Below are 18,160 nucleotides of genomic sequence, written 5' to 3'. Positions count from 1 at the left end.
TCTCTAAATAAAATGATGTGGCTTAGTTGTTGATTGCCCCAGGGTTCCATCCCCAGTACCAAAAAAAATTGTGTGTGTGTGTGTGTTTATCTTTCGTAGAACATGTATATATTATATTTATGAAAACTACAAACCAAATGTAAAAAAATCCCAAAGATGTATTTCCTTTTTCCTTATATTTGTGTGTATTCACACATATTACCCAACATTTGATATGTTGATAAAAATGTTTGGCACCCCTGAATATCCTAACAGGTTTCATAATTACAAAGTCTCCAGGCTGCTTAAAAATGTACTGTGGAACCCATAAAACAAAAATGTAGAACAAAGAAATTCAGGTAGGTTCTTTACACAGTTTTGTTTTACATTCTTGTATAGCTCATGTTGTTGGACTCTAATAAAAGATTGAAACAAAAATGACCCCCCCCCAAAAAAATTTGCTTTTTAAGTAAAAGATGTGGTACAGAGATTTAAATTGTTATAATATTGGAAGTTTTTGTTTTTCCTTACATATACCTTGTTATGTATTTGGTGTTTTTTTGTGTATTTTTTCTACAGAAAATGAATATTCCAGCTAAACTCATTGTTTGTGGAATGACATCAAATGGTTTTACCATTGCAGACCCAGATGATAGAGGCATGTTGGATATGTGCGGCTTTGATACCGGAGCCCTGGATGTAATTCGAAATTTCACATTAGATGTGATTTAACTATAAACACCATCATGACCTAAGAGGTCCATTGCTATCGCTGAAAATATGCAGCTACTTCCCACCTAATCTCAATCCAGTGAACGATGATAGTGCAGTGTGTGCAAAATTGAAAGTAACTTTACCAAAAAAAGAAAAAAAAAATTAAAAACTAGGAAGAAGGAAAAATAAAGATGAGCCCAAAGTTCTATCTACTAAACTAGCTCTTGGGAAATAGCTTCAGGATATTACAGCTTCCTCTCTCTCATAGAGAACTTTTTGTTAATAGATACTATAAAATAGTCAAACAGTTTTGCTCTGGTCAATGATACATTTGTACTTCAAAAAGGTGATATCCAAAAGTAAGCAGTTCCACATCATGTTACTTATTTGAGAAGTGCTTAATGTTTTCTTAAATGTTTTCATTGGAAAAGGACAGCTTTGATAATACCCAGATACTCTGAAATGCACTAGACCATATAACTGTGAAGGAATATGAAACTCATCTATAAACTTTTATATATATCGGATAAAAAACTTAAGACACATGATTAAATTATGAGTGAGTTTTAAAATTTCCTTTCAGAGTTTTCTAAGATCATATAAATAACAGCTTTCTTATTCAATGAAACAGATATTTTATTCTTGATGTTTTATTTGTAGTTGTAGAATCTGTTACCATTAAGAAGAAACATAATGGGAAAACCCTAAGAATGTTATAGGGCCTGAAGAGACTAAAATTTGTTGGGTGTGGAATTGGTTTTCTTTGTTTATTGTGTTTTATTGCTCTGAATGAAGGCTGTAACTTGACAGTGATTTCCTCTAAATAACAACATAGCCTCATGTCGTCACATTTTTGTTTTGCATACTCACAAATGGAAATAACATTTCAAGAATTTGAGTTCCCTCTTCATAATCTTAACAGTATAATAATTAGAATCTCAACTGCCTTTTCCTTACTCTTAAAAATTGTTTTAATTACTTTTTCTAGTCAATTATAAATGGGTTTTAAATATTTTCTAATAGTAAACATGTCCACAATCCATTTTTGTGACAGAACATTCTTTTTTGATAGGGCAAGACATGTCTTTCAGGTTTGAAAAGCAGTTTTTGAGTAGCATATTTTGAACTAACCAGTCTGTAGGAAATTGCTATTTTTATCTTTTGTTTATGTGTATTAAACTTCCTTTACATTACACTAACATATGCATTATTTTCTTGAACAAGTATCCCATCTTCATTAGGAAGTTTAACATTAAAGCAATCTGTTGAAATGTTAGTATCTATTCTCATCATTCTATAAAGGTTGTCTAAGATAGCTGTTACATGTAAAACTTGCATTTCTATGCATTGTTCTTTAAATATTAAATAAAGATTTTTTTAGGGTTCTTAAAGCTCTTATGATAAATGTAAAACAATAGTAAACATAAATTATAACCACCTATGTGCTTGGGAATTAGAGATTTTATGTTTTGGAGGCAAGGTGACTTTAATAGTATGAGGATTTGAATATGTATTCTATTTTCATAGTAGTTTGGGGCTTTGGGAACAATAAGAAAATGTTCTTTTCAAATGTATTTGGCATATTAATGGTGGCTTTGATATTTAGCTATTCCTGCAAGACAACTAATAGCAGTTTTTAAAACTAGTAACAGTTATTTACCTAAGAGATTTTTGGTCCACAAAGCTAGTTGTATCTCCCATTCCAGATACACATTGTTTCTGATGTTTTTCTGGTTTTAACCCTCTATCAAGCATGGAGTGGATTTAACAGCCACTTTTGATACAGTATTAAGTTCAGATCAAATTTGAAGAACCCAAGATCTTCAAAAATATGATTTTTTATTCCTAATAGAACTGTTAAATAGAATATAATATAAATGTTTACTTAACTTCAGTTATGTGCTATTTAGATAGAGCTTTCATACAAATATAGGAGCTAATTTTAAACCCATCAGAAAAATGTATTAGAGGAGACTTTTTGAAGTATTTAGATAGGCCTAATTAAATGCATTAGAGTAAGATTTAAGAATGACAAATATGAAAGGAAAACTGAAAGAAGCCACCAGAGAACATAATTTTACTTTCAAATTATGACACTTTAGAGCTTGAATGATACCTTAGAAACTTAAAAACTAACTTTTGAATTTCATCTGGAGACCCAAGGTTCAAAACGGAATTTGATTCTCTTAACACTATACGTGATCTACAAATCTTGGTCTCTTCATTCCCGTTACACTTTTCACTCCCCACATCGTGGGAACACATTCACTTAGAAGAATAGAATTATTCTCAGAAAATAGAATTATTGAAAACTTTTAAGGAAATGTATATACATGATTGCTTTAAGAGTAGAAAAACAGATGTAAACATTATCATTTTTAATTCATAGTAATCCTGAAGCACAATTATTGTTTTAATAAGCTATGTTGCTATATAACAGTCCTATAGAAAAAAGTAAAAGACTTTACCTCATTATAAATAGAATGTACTTGAGTGATAAACAAGCTTTATTTTCTGAATTACTTCTAGGATTACTGTTACATTAATATTGGGGAAAATACTGCTTTTAAAAACAGTCCTGGGCTGGGGATACAACTCAGTTGTTAGAGTCCTAGGTAATGACATATTTCCAAGATATAGTTGTAATTAGTAAAATAAAAAATGAATTTACAGTCTCACCTTTTCTTAGTTGAAATTCTTTGGAAATTCTATTTATTAAAACATTAGCTAAATAACTATTTTAAGAGAATGTTAGTATGGCCATATGGTTGTGAATGAAATTTAGTGTTGCACCATTGGAACCTCTTTTGCTTTCTCACTTTTTTTTTTTTTTTTTTTAAAGAGAGAGAGAACTTTTTTTTTTTTTTCCGGCGGACACAACATCTTTGTATGTGGTGCTGAGGATCGAACCCGGGTCGCACGCATGCCAGGCGAGCGCGCTACCGCTTGAGCCACATCCCCAGCCCCTGCTTTCTCACTTAACTGTGTGGTTGTGACTCAACCTATTCTGTTCTTGCAGTTTTCATAAAGTAACATTTGATGCTTGGGTAGTGGAAGAATCTGATTTATTATTGAAAAATTAAAAGGCTCACGATACTAGTTAGAACTTTTTTAATTAAAAATATTCTTGTTAATAGATATGAGTTTTGAAGGATTAAAATGTTTTAGAAAACTAGTTCATTAGGCCACGTAATTTTTTTAAACATTGCTGTTCAGAATGGAAAAATGCAGAAGAAAGATTTTCACAGATAATATATTGACTAAAAATTCACAACACTCTGATAAAGAAGGAAGAAATATATTCTAACACTAACAGCCTCTTGGATAGATGAAAAAACTATATCTAAGGGGATAATATAACACATTTGCATGAGCTTTTAAAATAATAAGTCTAAAAATGATGAAATACCATTTATTGGGTTCTTTTTTTCCCCTACATTTTGCAAAAATATATGTATTAAGTTTTGGAAAGATAAGGCAGAATTACTGATTAAATTTGAGGGTCTGACAACATAAACTGAAGTTTAAAAGCTGAAGTCTAGTCTTAATACCACAGGTTGGCGTGATTTAAGGCACTGTCATATACCCTCAATATAAACATGAACAAGAAAGACTAAGAAAATGTTAAGCTATGAAATTACTATATATTGTATGGATTTTACTTAGTGTTTGCCCGATGTCTTCACCTTTATCTTATTTAATAGAAATTCCTTTTATACCTTCCCCCACCCCTTTTAAAATTCCTTTCTTCTAACATTTTCACCATCTTTTTTTCTAGTCTTATCTACCTGGGTAATTAAATGACAGGAAAATCAACCAAATTTAAGAGAGATGAATGTCTTTTAGACTGCTCTTTGTTTCATACAGATTTAAGGTCATATTTTTTTCAAATTTATAATGACAGGTCTCTTAGAGCAATAACCAGATTGGTATGTTGTCTCTCCAAATCAAGTTATATAATAAAAAATGTATTAAATGTTTCCAGAAATTGTGTGGTCTTTCACTAATATCAGTGATTGACCCTTCATTTGTATTTGTAGATGTACCTACCTGTGTTGAAGGGAACTGCTCTAATGTACAAGCACTCGTTAGAAAATAGTTAACTACTCTAGCCAAGTGTAGCGGCACACACCTAAAATCCCAGTGACTTGGGATGCTGAGAGGGGGATCAAAAGTTCTAAGCCAGCCTTAGCAACTAGGAAAATTCCCTGTTACTCTAAACTTGGCAAGACCCTATCTCAAACAAAAAGAGCTGATAATATAGCTTGGTGGTACAGTGCCCTGGGTTCAATACCTGGTACCAAAACAGAAAAATAACTAACTAGTCTTTAATAAAATACCATATCTCATGTTCATATTAAGTATTTCACTGAGTAAACTCCCTCATCCCTCGCCACAAACACAGCTTACAGCATAAAAAGCCTTGTATATAACCTGTATTGGAATTAAATACTTTTTAATTGGTAAATTTTTATTTGCTTTTCTGAAAAATTATGGAATTTACTTTAAGAAGATAATTCTAAGATAATATTTTTATGTAGAAAACTAATGTAGCTAATCATACTTTTTGAATAAAGTTATAATAAACTGCACATTTTCCTAATCCCAAATACCAAGGTATACAGGAAAGTGATAGAAAAGTGAATATATTATAGGATTCTGTTACTGAAATTAAGGTGAATAAAAATCCACAAAAGGTTGTTTCTGATTCTGAAGAGTTTTTTCCTTTTGCTTCTATTTTACTTAGTCCTTCCGTGCATATTTACTTTACGAACACAAGTGACATGTAGTTTTTAATTTTAAAATGTTTAATTTTCTGCACTTTATAAGTTAGCAGAATCTATACTTAACCAAATAGTAAATTAGTTAATATTTCTACTGGTTTCACTTAATAAACATTTAGACTGTCAAAGATAGTGAATGAAGTTAAATATAAAGTTGTTGGAATGCTATATTAAACATTACTTAAACTTCTGTTAAAATACCTACTAGGTTTTATTTGCAATGTAAACTTTAGAATCCCTACATAACCAAATTAAATTTAAAATGTTTTACATAGTGGATAGTAAAAAACAAAAACATTTTTATTGCACTGTTACTCTAAACTACATATAATTTTGTATGGTGTGACAAGACACAAATTTTGTAATGTGTTTGAGTTCGATTTTCTTATTTTAATTGCCAGCTTGTGAGTATGAAGAAATTGTCCAAAGGGATGAGATGGATATATATGGAATAATCTTTTAAGGGGGAGGAGTGGAAGTGGGGAATGTTATAATCTAATTCCAAACTGCCCATTTACTTTAGTAAAGGCTTTGAGTTCCCTAATTGGTCACTTGATAAATATTTAAATTATTCAGACTAACGTCTGTATAAAATAAATTTAAATATATAAGAGCCTTAAAGTGAAAAATGACCCTTTTGACTGCCTTAAAATATGACTAGCTCTCCTATACAGACATACTAGTTACTTTCTTTGGGGTCTGTTTATTAAGTAATGCCTTAATAGTGTTATAATGTTTCTGAAGTACAGAATTCAAAGAGTCTTTCTAGAGCTTTTAATTTTACATAATGAATGGAAATTTAACTGCTAAGTTTAAAACCTGATTGTAAATTAGTAATTTAAACACATTAATAGGATAATCTGGGTACACTGATGTGTTATACATATGTGACTGTTAACATCAATAATATATGGTAGTTTAGAATTTTTTATTGTTTTGTATAACCAGTTATCCAAAAAGCTGGGCTTTATGACTACAACATGACTGCCATGGACCAAGTTCATATATTTAACAGTATGAATGACAAATACAGTTGTACAGTCCCAAAAATGATTAATTTTTAAGGGAATATTTTGAGACAGAAGGCAAATATTTTGTTTCAAGCCTACAAACAAATTCAAAGAAGTGAATATAGTATTAAAACATTGAGACCATTGCAATAATAATATTTGCAGGTCAGTAATTTAATTACATTTGCATTTTTACATTCACTTTGCCTTTCAAAGCAGGAATATTTTATAAAACTAAAAGAATAAATTGTCAAGCTGGTGCTTAAAGGTATATAAAGTTTGATGTTTCATAAACATGTTTGGTGTTTATTTCATTTCTAAGGAAAACCCTTAATGGGGGCACGCGGAGTTTTCTTAAGATTATTGATAGATGCTTTGTCAAGTCTTCCAAGTTTTCACTGTAAATAATACATCTAATGTAATTTTGCTGTTTTCTGATTGGGAATGGATAAATGTGCTTATGATTAAATTTATTTCATGATTAAAGTTTTCACCAACTATGGTGAAAAATCTTGACTACTTCTTTCCAGCCTTGCAAAATACCCTACTAAATATAGTTTGAGTATCCCTTATCTGACATGCTTAGAACACAGAAGTGTTTGGAATTTTTCAGATTTTGGAATATTTGCATATACATATTCATAATATTTGGGGGATATTCTATATACCTAGCCTGAAGGTGATTTTATAAAATGCACCTGCATTTGACTGTGACCTCCACATGAGGTCAAGTATGGATTTTTTCATTTGTGGTATCATGTCAGGGCCCACAAAGTGTCCAATTCTGGAGCATTTCAGATTTTGGATGTTTGGATTAGAGATGCTCAACTTGTAATTCATTTAGATGTGGAGTACAGGTGGGCACTATGTGAACTGCTTCTGATCTGTTTATTGTAGAAATTGATAGGGGTACCAAATAAATACTATGCACATCAGAAAAACGTCTGTTTATGTTTATTTTTAAAAAATAAGAATTTTAGGTTAGGGATATAGCTCAGTGGGTAAAGTATGTATGATTGGGGATTCTTTTCCAGTAGAGATCTAGTACAGGATCAAGACAATTTGATTTAGTGAAAATGCAAATTCTTAAAACTTGTTTTTGAGCTACACTAACAAAAAAAAAACTGAACTAGGTAAATAAAAACATTTTGTGTCAGTGTCAATTTAAAGAAATTATCTCAATCCCTGTAAAACTTTCCATAAAAGTTATCAGGTCTGAGGTATAGAATAATACCAAAGAGTGAGAACAAGTTGCATCAGAATATACTCACCAAAACTTCAAGTATTTGGATAATTAGTTCTGTATTTAAAATCAAGAGCCAGGTACATTGGCACATACGTTTAATTCCTGGAACTAGGGAGCCTGAGGCAGGATGATTCAAGTTTGAGGCCAGCCTAGACAATTTAACAAAACCTTGTCTCAAAATAAAAACTAAAAAACTAGGGATGTAACTCAAAAGTAAAGTGCCCCTGGGTTCACTTGTGAACTGTTTTCAAAAGTTCATCTTTATACAATGCTGAAATCTTCCTCCATTTCAATTTTTGTTCCCTGGAACTATCAAGTCACTAAATGAGTCATTTGGTTTCCCCAAGGTAAAATTCATTCCATTCTATGAATTTTAATGTATAAGACATACATTGCTCTAGAAGTAGAATGTGAAGGCTTTACACAATATGGTAGAAGATATCCCTACCTGATTCACAACTGTTATTAATGAGAACCTTAAATTTGAAAGAAACTCACATCAGTCCTTACTACTGAAAGCTACACAAGGTAAGGAGTTAACTCCTGAATGCTATAGGGAATAATTTCAAATGCTTAACTCCTAGCTCTTGGCTGTAAAATTCATATATAAATTCCTAATTAAATGCATTCTTATGATATAACTACCCCTTTGGTTATAAATATCATCTCTTGCTCAAGAATTGGCAAGTAAGAAGATGAGGTGTCCACAACCATTTATTTTTCATTATTTTTAATCATGAAGATAATTCACATTTAAAACATCCTCAAATATTTAAAAGGCATTATCAGGTATTATCACATTAACATTTACTAGTCATGGTAAGTACCTACATTACTGAAATTCTCTCTTCTTTTTTAAATAACATTGATGAACTAGTGGTAGCAACTTCCCTTCTTTATGAAGCCTATGAGTATCAGTTGCACCTCCAATAAAAGTTCCATTGACAAATATTCTTGGAACCTGTTAGATAAATAAAAGATAAATTAGGCCTAACTTATTATTAGAATTATGAAATCATTTCTGATAATTGCTGACACTCATACTTGGGTACTATTTTTTAGCCTGATTTTGGAGGAAAATGAGGAAGAATGTGCCCAAGATGACAATCTTAGTAAATGAGATGATCAGAGATTCAAATCCAGGAAAATCTGATTCTAAAGGCCTTCCTCATAATCACTATGGTATGTAACACAAAAATAAAAGTATTTATAGTGTTTAAGTAGTCTTTTCTTAACATATTCACTAAAGGGGGAACATATACCATAAACTTCCGTGCAAATATAAAAGAGGAAAATAGCAACATAGTTTTTTTGTTGCATATTAGAAAAATCCATAAACATGGAAGCGCATTCCTATTAGCACAGTCACTAAAGAATGACCCCTCTTTAACACCTTTATTTTGAAAGAGGACCTTAAAAAACTCTACATAAGTACTTATAACAACACCATCATCCCCTGTAATCCCAGTGCCCAAGCAAGCACACACGCAGTAAAAATAAAAAACAAAATGAATTAACTCTGCTTTTCCCTATTATAAGACTCTGGTATCCAAATTTGCCATTTCTTGGTATCTTCAGAGAACTTCTGGCTTCCTTTTCCTAATACAAAGTCTAGTCTCTAGGTGAACCAAGTTACCATCTATTACGACAGCACAGCTGAGGATATACTCACAGTTCTTTCTCCAGTCATTTTATAAAGAGCATCTTGAAACTGGCTCCCATATTCAAGCATGTCCAATTCCACTGCTTTATAATTAACATTCATGTCACGGAAAATATTTTTTGCCATTGTACAGTAAGAACAGGATGTTTTTGAGAAAATCACCACACAATTATCAGAAATGGTTTCCTGAAACAAGACCGAAAAGAGAATCATTTTAATTTTCAACATTACCTTTTAGAAAGAAATCATGATAGAGTGGATTTTAGAGGAGAGGTCTCACAACTGAGGAATCAAACTAAGTTATCATCTGTTTTAACATTTGCAAAGTGAAGATATTATTCATTTCCAAGGGATGTTAGAAGGAGCAAAAATGTAACAAATATAAAGTGCCTGGCAAGGAATAGTAATGATACTAACAAATAACAATGATAAGTCAATTCGTCAACAGCTAACACTTAGGTGTAAAGGCACTTTTCTCAGCACTTCACTAGATCACTGAAATTTCAGTATAATCCTGAAGTAGGTCTTATTATTTTCTCAATTTTGCAGGTGAAGAAAATGAGGCACAGAGCCAGGCATGGTAGTATATATCTATAATCCCAGCAGCTGGGAAGGCTGAGACTCAGTAACTTAGCAAGGCGACAGGCAGCATAGTGAGATCCTGTCTCAAAATGAAAAATAAAAAGGACTGGGGATGTTGTTAAGCACCCCTGGATTCAATCTCCAGTACCAAAATGAAAGAAAGAAAATGAGGCACAGAGGTAGATAAATAACTTAACGATCCTCATCTATCAGTGGGTGAACTGAGCTTTGAGCCCAGGCAAATCTGGCTCTATAATAGTTCTAGACATGTAATCTCTGTTCCACTGCTTCTCAAAGGTAGGTGTTCAAAAGGAATTAACTCCTTGCTTCTTAATAACTTTCCTTAAAACACTAATCCAGGTATAGACAACAGCTTCCTCCTCCACTTCCATTCAATCCTATATATCTTTGTAGTACAGAGCTGTCGGCACTATATTGATAAGGAATTCTTATATTGTTGGTCCTATAAAAGCTACTTCCAGAAATGCTGATTCAATGGGTTTGAAGCAGAGGTCAGAAACTATTTTTTTAAAAAATCTTCTACAATGGTTCTTACAATACCAGCCTGGTTTGGAAGCTACTCTCCAGGACTTTAACCCAGTGAGCATGAAAATGCTGTGCATCTACATGGCCATTAAAGTTTGGTTTTTGTTCTTTGTTTCTAAATATTTTTATATCCTGATCCTTGAAAAGATTTTTTAAACAGACAGGTCTGACACTTAGGCATCTGTGTAGATTGTTTTCACTTGGGTCATAAGTAGCACCTTGAAGATGAAGGTCAAAAATGACATACAATACCCAAAGTACTTTATATCCACCCTTGGGTGCTAGAAGAATCCTCAGTTATAGCATAGCTATCTGTAAGCTGATCTGTTTGGGGGGCGGGGGAATTGAACTCAGAGGTACTTAACCACTGAGCTCTATCCCCAGTCCTTTTTAATTTTTTGAGACAGGGTCTCACTAAGTTGCTTGGTTTGGGTCTTGCTAAATTGCTAAGGCTGGCTTTTAACTCAATCCTTCTGCCTAGACTGAGAAATTTGCAATACCTGGATTTGACCTAATCCTTCACAACACCAAAACCAGGCTATTGCCTCCACTATGCTGCCATGGGTTCTAGCTAGGCTCACTGAGGCCATGATTTGAAGAAAGAACCATGCTGGATACCAGCATGAAATAGAAAACTAATGAAGAGATTCCAGAGTGAGCTAGAACTCAAGGTGACAGTGCCAGGTTCTCCTGAACCCTCATGGTCTATTTTTATTTTAAGAAGCAATCCCAGCTGGGCAACAGTGGATTACACACCTGTAATCCCAGGGGCTCCATAGGCTGACAGGAGGACTGAGAACTTAAAAGTCAGCCTCAGCAAAAGCGAGGTGCTAAGCAACTCGGACCCTGTCTCTAAATAAAATACCTAATAGAGCTGGGGATGTGTGTCAGTGGTTGAGTGCCCAATGTAACATCAGGCAAGGAGAGGAGGGCATTGACCAAAGGAGGCAGATTTTAAAAGACCACCAAATGAGGCTTTATTTGAAATATCACTCCCAGGCAGAACTCGATCAGACCAGACTGACATAGTGGACAGGAGAAACCTGAGGGTCTGAGGAGAAACCTCATGGGAGCTCAACCAGACTGGGATTTTATGGGGTTCATGGCAGGAAGGGAAGGGCTTGGGACAGGAAAAGGTATTTTTAGAGTCCGGGGTCCTGTTGGAGTTGGTCAGAGGAGTTGGCTGAACTCCAGGATTGGCCAGGGGGTCCTGCTGATTGACAGGCATTAGTCAGGAGATCCCACTGATTGACAGACATTTCTGTTGGCGCCAGATTGATGTTTCTTTCCCTGGAAGACTGAGTTCAATCCCTGGTACCCACCCACCAAAAAAGAAGCAATCCCTTCACAGTAAGTTTCCACCATTGCTGTTATATTCAACAGCCATGAATTCAACTAAATGCAGGGTTGTTTTTTTCAGTACTAGGGATCAAACCCAGGGCCTCAAGCACATGAGGCAAGCACTCTACCACTAAGCTACTCCTCCAGCCCAGGGCATAAGTTTTTTGTATGTGGTGATAGAAGGTGGTGAAAAAGAAAGAAAGAAATGGGAATGTTTTATAAGCTACAAGGGAAGAAAAATATGCATACATATAGAAGAAATTTTCTGAGGCAGAATTAACTATGATTGACCATGAAAGAAAGGAAAGCAAGAGAGCACAAAAGCATATAGTATCCCAGAATCATCTATGTAGTAACTGTTGCATACTAGGGTCTATGTCACGATAGCTACTAAACATTAGCATGTACTGCACTCCGAGTAGCTAGTATTTTTATAAGCAGATAAGAGGTTTTTAGTAAGCCAGGCTTGGAGGCATACACCAGTAATCCCAGTGACTCAGGAGGCTGAGGCAGGATCATGAGTTCAAACCCAGCCTCAGCAACTTAAGCCCTCAGCAACTCAGCAAGACCCTATCTCTAATAAAATACAAAAAAGGGCTGGGAATGTGGCTCCATGGTTAAGCACCCCTGGGTTCACTTCCTGGTACAAAAAAAAAAAAAAAGGTTTTTATTAAAGAATTTGATTTTGCCCAAACAGAGGTATTGCCTTTGTCTCTGGTTCCTGGAAAGAAGCCCTTAAATCTTTGGAATTTCTTGAGTGACACAAATGTCTTTGTTATTTATAGGGGGTGAGGGGACCCTCAGCCCACACTTGATATTTACGCTAAACATGTAACCCTAGGCCAGGTTAGATAGAACTGGGGCTGAAAACTGAGTTCAACCATTTGGATAAAAAATCCATCACCCACACCCTAAATAATGAAGCTTCAGTAAAAACTCAGGACACAGAATCTCAAATGACCTTCACTGGATGACAATACTCTACAGATGGCACTGTCAGTATTGGAAGAGTATCTGAGGACAATGAGAATTTCATATTTAGCACCCTTGCAGAAATCCATTCTCTGTATCTTTTCCTTTGGCTAATTTTGATCTGTATGTTTTCCCTGAAATAAAATAGAACTGTGAGAATAACAAAAAAAAAGCAAGCAAGCCCAGGTCAAAATCAAACAGTCTCCCAGGCTATGGACAGCATAGTGATGAAAGAATAGTCAGCCGTACAGATCCAACCTGGAGTATAAATTTCAACAAGAATAAATCTCAGCCAGGTACAGTGGCACATGCCTGTATTCCCAGCAACCTGGGAAGGAGTCTGAGGCAAGAGGATCACAAGTTCAAAGCCAGCCTCAGCAACTTAGGGAGACCCTGTCTCTAAATAAAAAATAAAAAATGGCTAGGGATGTGGCTTAATGGTTAAGCACCTCTAGGTTCAATGCTTGGTACCAAAATAAATACATCTTAGAAATTCTGACACCAAAATGATGTAGGACTTCTTTGCCATGTGAATTATGATAACAGATTTCAAAATAAAAATTTGTTTAGGAATTCGCGTGCTGAACTTGTCACATCTGGACAGTGAATAAGCATATTAAATGGGTGTCCGGAGGGAGCCAGCCATGGGCTGTGTGTGTGAGGTATGTGCATTTGAGTGTATGAGGGGACTGGTCTGGTGTTGCACACTGATTGGGCTGTGTGAGGCAAATGTGTCTTCCTCTCTCTCTGCCTGTGATACCACTAGCACCTGAGATGGGTGTGACTTGCCAAGATGTCAATCTGCTGACTACAAGACATCACCAATTATATATGCCTTATTTGGGTGAAATATTCTATCGAATGTCTTCTCCCCAATAAATAGGGGAGTTTTGGGCGTGCTCACTCTCTTGCTCTTTCTAGCGCTGCCCAGCATGGAGCTGACCCTTGGGGTCACCAGGCCATCCTGCTCTCAACCATAGAAACTCATGTTCATGTGCCCCATGGTTTCTTCACTGTTTTCTTAGTTATTGATACAGCCATCTCCTTTGAACCCAGCTCATCTTGCCAGCTCAGCCAGCTGGCAACAAATGGATAAGACAATTCTTTCTTCTGAAGAGGAAAATAATTTTCCTGTACCTCCCACATCACTCACTTGGATTTGGTTCACAGGAGTAGTTTCTGACTTCCCCAAAGATGATGATGTATGGTTCCCCATCCTAAAAGGAATTTTAAAAGGCAGTGTAGTTAATTAAATGATAATCTATCACAAGTTCCATATAAACATTCAAATATATAAAATAGAAAAAAAAGGTTTTACTTATCAGTGTAAAGATCAATTTACAAAGCATTAGGTTACTAAAACCAAAAGGACACGTGTTCTTAACTATGGTCCTTATTCCCTTGATAAAATCACATTCCCTGTGTTTAAAGTTCAGCATGATCTTTCTCATAAATAAATAAATCCATAACCACCAGATTTCAAACATTCTATCCTATTGATAGCCTGACTATGGGTTAAAATATATGGTTTTCATTTTCTTAAAATAGGCAGAAATTGTACTCTGTGTAGCAATGAACACACAAAGATTTAAGGATTTTAAGGAAAATAAGGTACCCTAACCAGGAGGGTCTATAGCGCCTATGTTTTCCAATCCACAAAATACAATGAACAAGAATCACTCTCACCTCAAAGGGTTTTGTGAAGATTAAATAAATTTATCTGCAGAAAACAGAACTGTGCCTTCCACACAGTAAAGTCTGAAAACATTTAATATTACTATTATTAATTCCTCATTATGTCAGTATTTATTAGCCACAGCTGTTGGGAGCTTGTAAAAGGAGGCATCCATGAAACAGGAAAATAGTCACTAAAAAACCAACCAGTTAAACATCATCATATATATCTCTCTTCTTATCCCTACAACCTTTCTTTCCCTTATCCACTCATCTATTTTGTTCAGCCATGCCCTACTGCACTGTAGAAGCAAATCAGACATCATGAGGCAAACTAATTGCAAAGTGAAATCACTAAACTTTAAAAAGAATTGAGATAACAGATGTTTTCTAAGAGAATTATTTTAATATCTTAGGAGTAATAAAGTAGGACAAGCTGGGTATGGTAGCATAGATTTGTAATTCCAACTACTGAGACAGGAAGACCTCGAGTTCCAGGCCAGCCTGAGCAAATCTGTCTTGGAAAAAAAAAAAAAGAATAACTCAAAGAATTGAAAGTTCAAATATTTTTTTAAATGTTTTCCTTATGATTATATGGCAAAATACAAATTCCAATATAAGAAAAAATGCTCCCTTCCAAATCAATGCTCCATTCTTCATAAGTGCATTTAAAATAAAAAATGTCACTTTCAACTATTTTTAGTTGTTAGGTGAATGTCATATTTCAAAGGTTCCAAAGCTTGCTTTTGTTTTTTTGTTTTCATTTTGGTACTGGGGATTGAACCCAGGGGCACTTAACTCCTGAGCCACATCCCTAGACTTTTTTATTTACTTATTTATATGTGGTGCTGAGAATTGAACTCAGTGCCTCGTGTGTACAAGGCAAGCACTTTACCGCTAAGCTACAACTCCAGCACACTTATTTTTTATTTTGAGACAGGGTCTCCTAAGTTGCTTACTTCCTCATTAAGTTGCTAAGGCTGGCCTCCAAGTTGTGATCCACCTGCCTCAGCCTCCCAAGTCCCTAGAATGTGGAAAGCTTTTTTTTTTTTTTAAAGAATTGTATAGCATGAAATTTTAGTCCTGTTTTAGTTGAATCCATTTTAAATGGCTTTTTTCCAATACATGTTATCCTTGGATAACTAAGGAGGACAAGGCAGTTTTGAGAAAAAACTGGGACTGAGTTGGTAAAGACTAAACAGAATAGGTTAGGCAGTGCTGGCCTGGACCAAAGGAACTCTAGATAGGAAAAATCTGAAGTTTTATTTGGCTTTTCAACTAAGAAAACAAGTCCCTTTCATCTCAAGTCCAGCACTGAACTGTCATTCCCAAACCATCTACTACAGCATCTACTACTGAAGTAGGAGTTCCAGTAGAACTTTCCTAAGAGAATGTTTTCTTGGGTAGTGAGAGATGTAGGTGTACTCTTAAGATATCACCCTCTTCCCTGTCAAATTTCTGGAAGGCACCCTTCCCCCTTCAATTTCTACTTGAGCTTCCTCAAAGCTAAATCAGCTTTTAAGGAAAGGGGCATTCACGCAGAAGGTAACTGCACAGTAATTTCACTTCAGCATTGATAAAAGGCCTACTAATCTGATAAAGCATCTTATCAGCGGTAAGTAGCAAAGATAGATACACTTACTAGGGAAACACCATTGGGCCTCAAGGACCTGTCAATCAAATAGTGATTAGCGCTTTCAAGATAGGCTCCGTGGCTTGTTCTGTAAAGTTAATCAAGAGTTCCTAGAGTCTTGCAAAACTAGTTTCTAGATTATCTAGATAAGGAAAGACAACAAGACCCAAGGTAGCAGCTGGCAGAACAGACACCTGTGGCGTGGGCGGGTTCAACATCAACCAGGGCCGTCAGTGGGTCTCAGCTGCCAATCCGGATGCCCGGGGTATTCAAAGCTGGGAAGAGGATGGAAACACTGCCGCTGTTTCCAGAGGCAACATCTACGTGAATGTCACAGTCCCCATCCTCAAAGCCTTGGCCATTTAGTAGGATCGTCACCTTCACTTCCTGCGGTAAGGTTGGCCAGGTTTAACAAAGGGAGACCGATTAAATTAAAGCAATAAATACCCTTCGTTTTCAGTATGTCCAGGGCCATATTTAGGACATACTTCTGTACTAAGATTCACTCGCTGCAAATCATTAAGGCGTCTTGCATTTGTATCTAGTAACCCACAGCGGGGTGGTCCAAGCCAGTGCGACTCGAATATTTTCAACCTGTGCATCCCGGGATCCTTAAATCCATACAACCGCTGAGGGCACCGCTCTACCCTGGCGTCCTGGGCCTCCGCTGGGTAGGGCTCAGCGCCCGCGCGGCGGCCCCACTCGCCCACCCGGCGCGGGAGGAGGGGACTCCAGCCACCCGCTCCGTCCAAGTCCCCGCGAGGCCTCGGCGTCCGCAGGGACTGTCCCGCAGCCGAGCCGCATACCCAGAGGCCGCAGTTCCTGCAGCTCGGTGAGCTCCCGCCGCCCCGCCGCGCCGCCCTGCAGAGCCGCTCCCGCTCCGGATCAGCTGCGTCCCCGCCAACACAGCGCAACGCCACAGCATGGTGAGACCTCCAGACAGCGACCAGCGGAGGGGTCCCGGACCGCGACGTCGGAGAGCCCGCCCACCCCCGTCAGGCCCCGCCCCGGCCCCGCCCCGGCCCGCCCTGCCGCGGCGCCTCCGAGCCCGCCCCGCCCCGCCCCGCCGGGCTGTCCGCGCCGCCGCCGGTCTCCTAGGCGCCTCCGCGGGTCCGGCCTCCGGGCAGCTGGAGAGCGGAGCGGCTCCGGAGCGCTGGACCCGCGATGCCCGCCCACGTGCGAGCCGCTCCCCGGAGCCGCGCGCTCGCTCACCTGCCGACCTCCAGGCTGCGCGCACACCCCGCTCCTGCTGCTTTTAGGGCTTGGGAAGCTCATTAAGGCCCACAGGCACGCGGAGCCCGTGTCGAAGGGTGGTGGCCAACATTCCGGCGGGACCAAGAAGGAAAATAACAACTGTCCAAAATAGAATCAAAGTGCTGGGGATGTTTACATGAGGATGGTGGCACCATCACAACTTCCTGTCAGACAGGTTTTCCGTGTGGATGAAATAGGAGCCTGAACGCCATCCTCAAATTAGGTCATGGATCCAAAACCCAAATATACATCATGGGAATATTGGATTTTACACTCAATTGAAAGAAAAGAATCAGTCCCATGTTGGACATTCAAAGAAAGCAGAGATTCTGTTTTCAACATAAAAGTGAAACTAGGAAACAAAATAGCCCAGAAATGTTTCCTGGTGACTTTGAAAATGGGCGAGAGTTGTTAATGACAAGATTGTCTAAGCCACTCAGTGATGTAATAATGGCTCTTTCTGAGTCTCTATATTTGTATTTCCTGGGGACACTGAAACCTATCAAAGCCGAAGGTCAAGTGGTAGGTCTAAGCTTCTAAACAATTATTAAGACAATACAGATCGTTTGGGGTTCTTTGTGCTGAAATAAAGTTAAGATTCATGTTACCATGGTATAAAATTAAAATTTTGTTTCTGACAGTTCTTTTCCTACGTTTACATGGGCTGTATTTCATTACTTCATAAAAGAATGAAACTTAATTTCAAGAACAAATACCTCCTAAGGGTGTCAAGTCGTCTTTCTTTCATAAGCCCAAATTTAA

At 36.8% G+C, this 18,160-nt stretch overlaps 2 protein-coding genes across 3 annotated transcripts in view; one reads left to right on the top strand and one right to left on the bottom strand.

Moving 5' to 3' along the window:
- Ro60 (Ro60, Y RNA binding protein) overlaps window positions 1-8,359 on the top strand; it is a 35,539-nt gene extending 27,180 nt beyond the window's left edge. Inside the window, exon 9 of the mRNA XM_077802600.1 lies at window positions 559-8,359. Within this exon, the coding sequence (XP_077658726.1) occupies window positions 559-711 (153 nt within the window). The 3' untranslated portion in view covers window positions 712-8,359. The remainder of the gene's footprint in view (window positions 1-558) is intronic.
- Window positions 8,360-8,436: 77 nt separating this feature from the next.
- Glrx2 (glutaredoxin 2) lies at window positions 8,437-17,490 on the bottom strand. Of its 2 annotated transcripts, none has more exons than XM_026390707.2 (4): window positions 17,357-17,490; window positions 13,991-14,054; window positions 9,406-9,582; window positions 8,437-8,694 (listed from the first exon to the last, which is right to left on the bottom strand). In XM_026390707.2, the coding sequence occupies exons 2-4, from the start codon at window positions 14,051-14,053 to the stop codon at window positions 8,566-8,568; spliced, it is 369 nt and encodes a 122-aa protein (XP_026246492.1). In that variant the 5' UTR covers window position 14,054; window positions 17,357-17,490; the 3' UTR covers window positions 8,437-8,565. The 2 variants fall into 2 exon arrangements, with proteins under 2 accessions (XP_026246492.1, XP_026246491.2); XM_026390706.2 differs by lacking the exon at window positions 17,357-17,490 and adding an exon at window positions 16,951-17,137.
- Window positions 17,491-18,160: the final 670 nt, after the last annotated feature.

This window comes from Urocitellus parryii, chromosome 9 (genome assembly GCF_045843805.1).
Source record: "Urocitellus parryii isolate mUroPar1 chromosome 9, mUroPar1.hap1, whole genome shotgun sequence".
Taxonomy (NCBI): Eukaryota; Metazoa; Chordata; class Mammalia; order Rodentia; family Sciuridae; genus Urocitellus; species Urocitellus parryii.
This window is presented reverse-complemented; position numbering and strand designations above follow the sequence as displayed.

Excerpts from the sequence above, each read along its gene's own strand:
- Glrx2 (XM_026390706.2), bottom strand. The coding sequence starts at position 17,069 with ATGCTGTGGCGTTGCGCTGTGTTGGCGGGGACGCAGCTGATCCGGAGC. Across the intron at positions 14,055-16,950 it reads GCAGGAACTGCGGCCTCTGG|GATGGGGAACCATACATCAT; the intron begins GTATGCGGCTCG and ends AATTCCTTTTAG. Across the intron at positions 9,583-13,990 it reads CTCCTGTGAACCAAATCCAA|GAAACCATTTCTGATAATTG; the intron begins GTGAGTGATGTG and ends GTCTTGTTTCAG.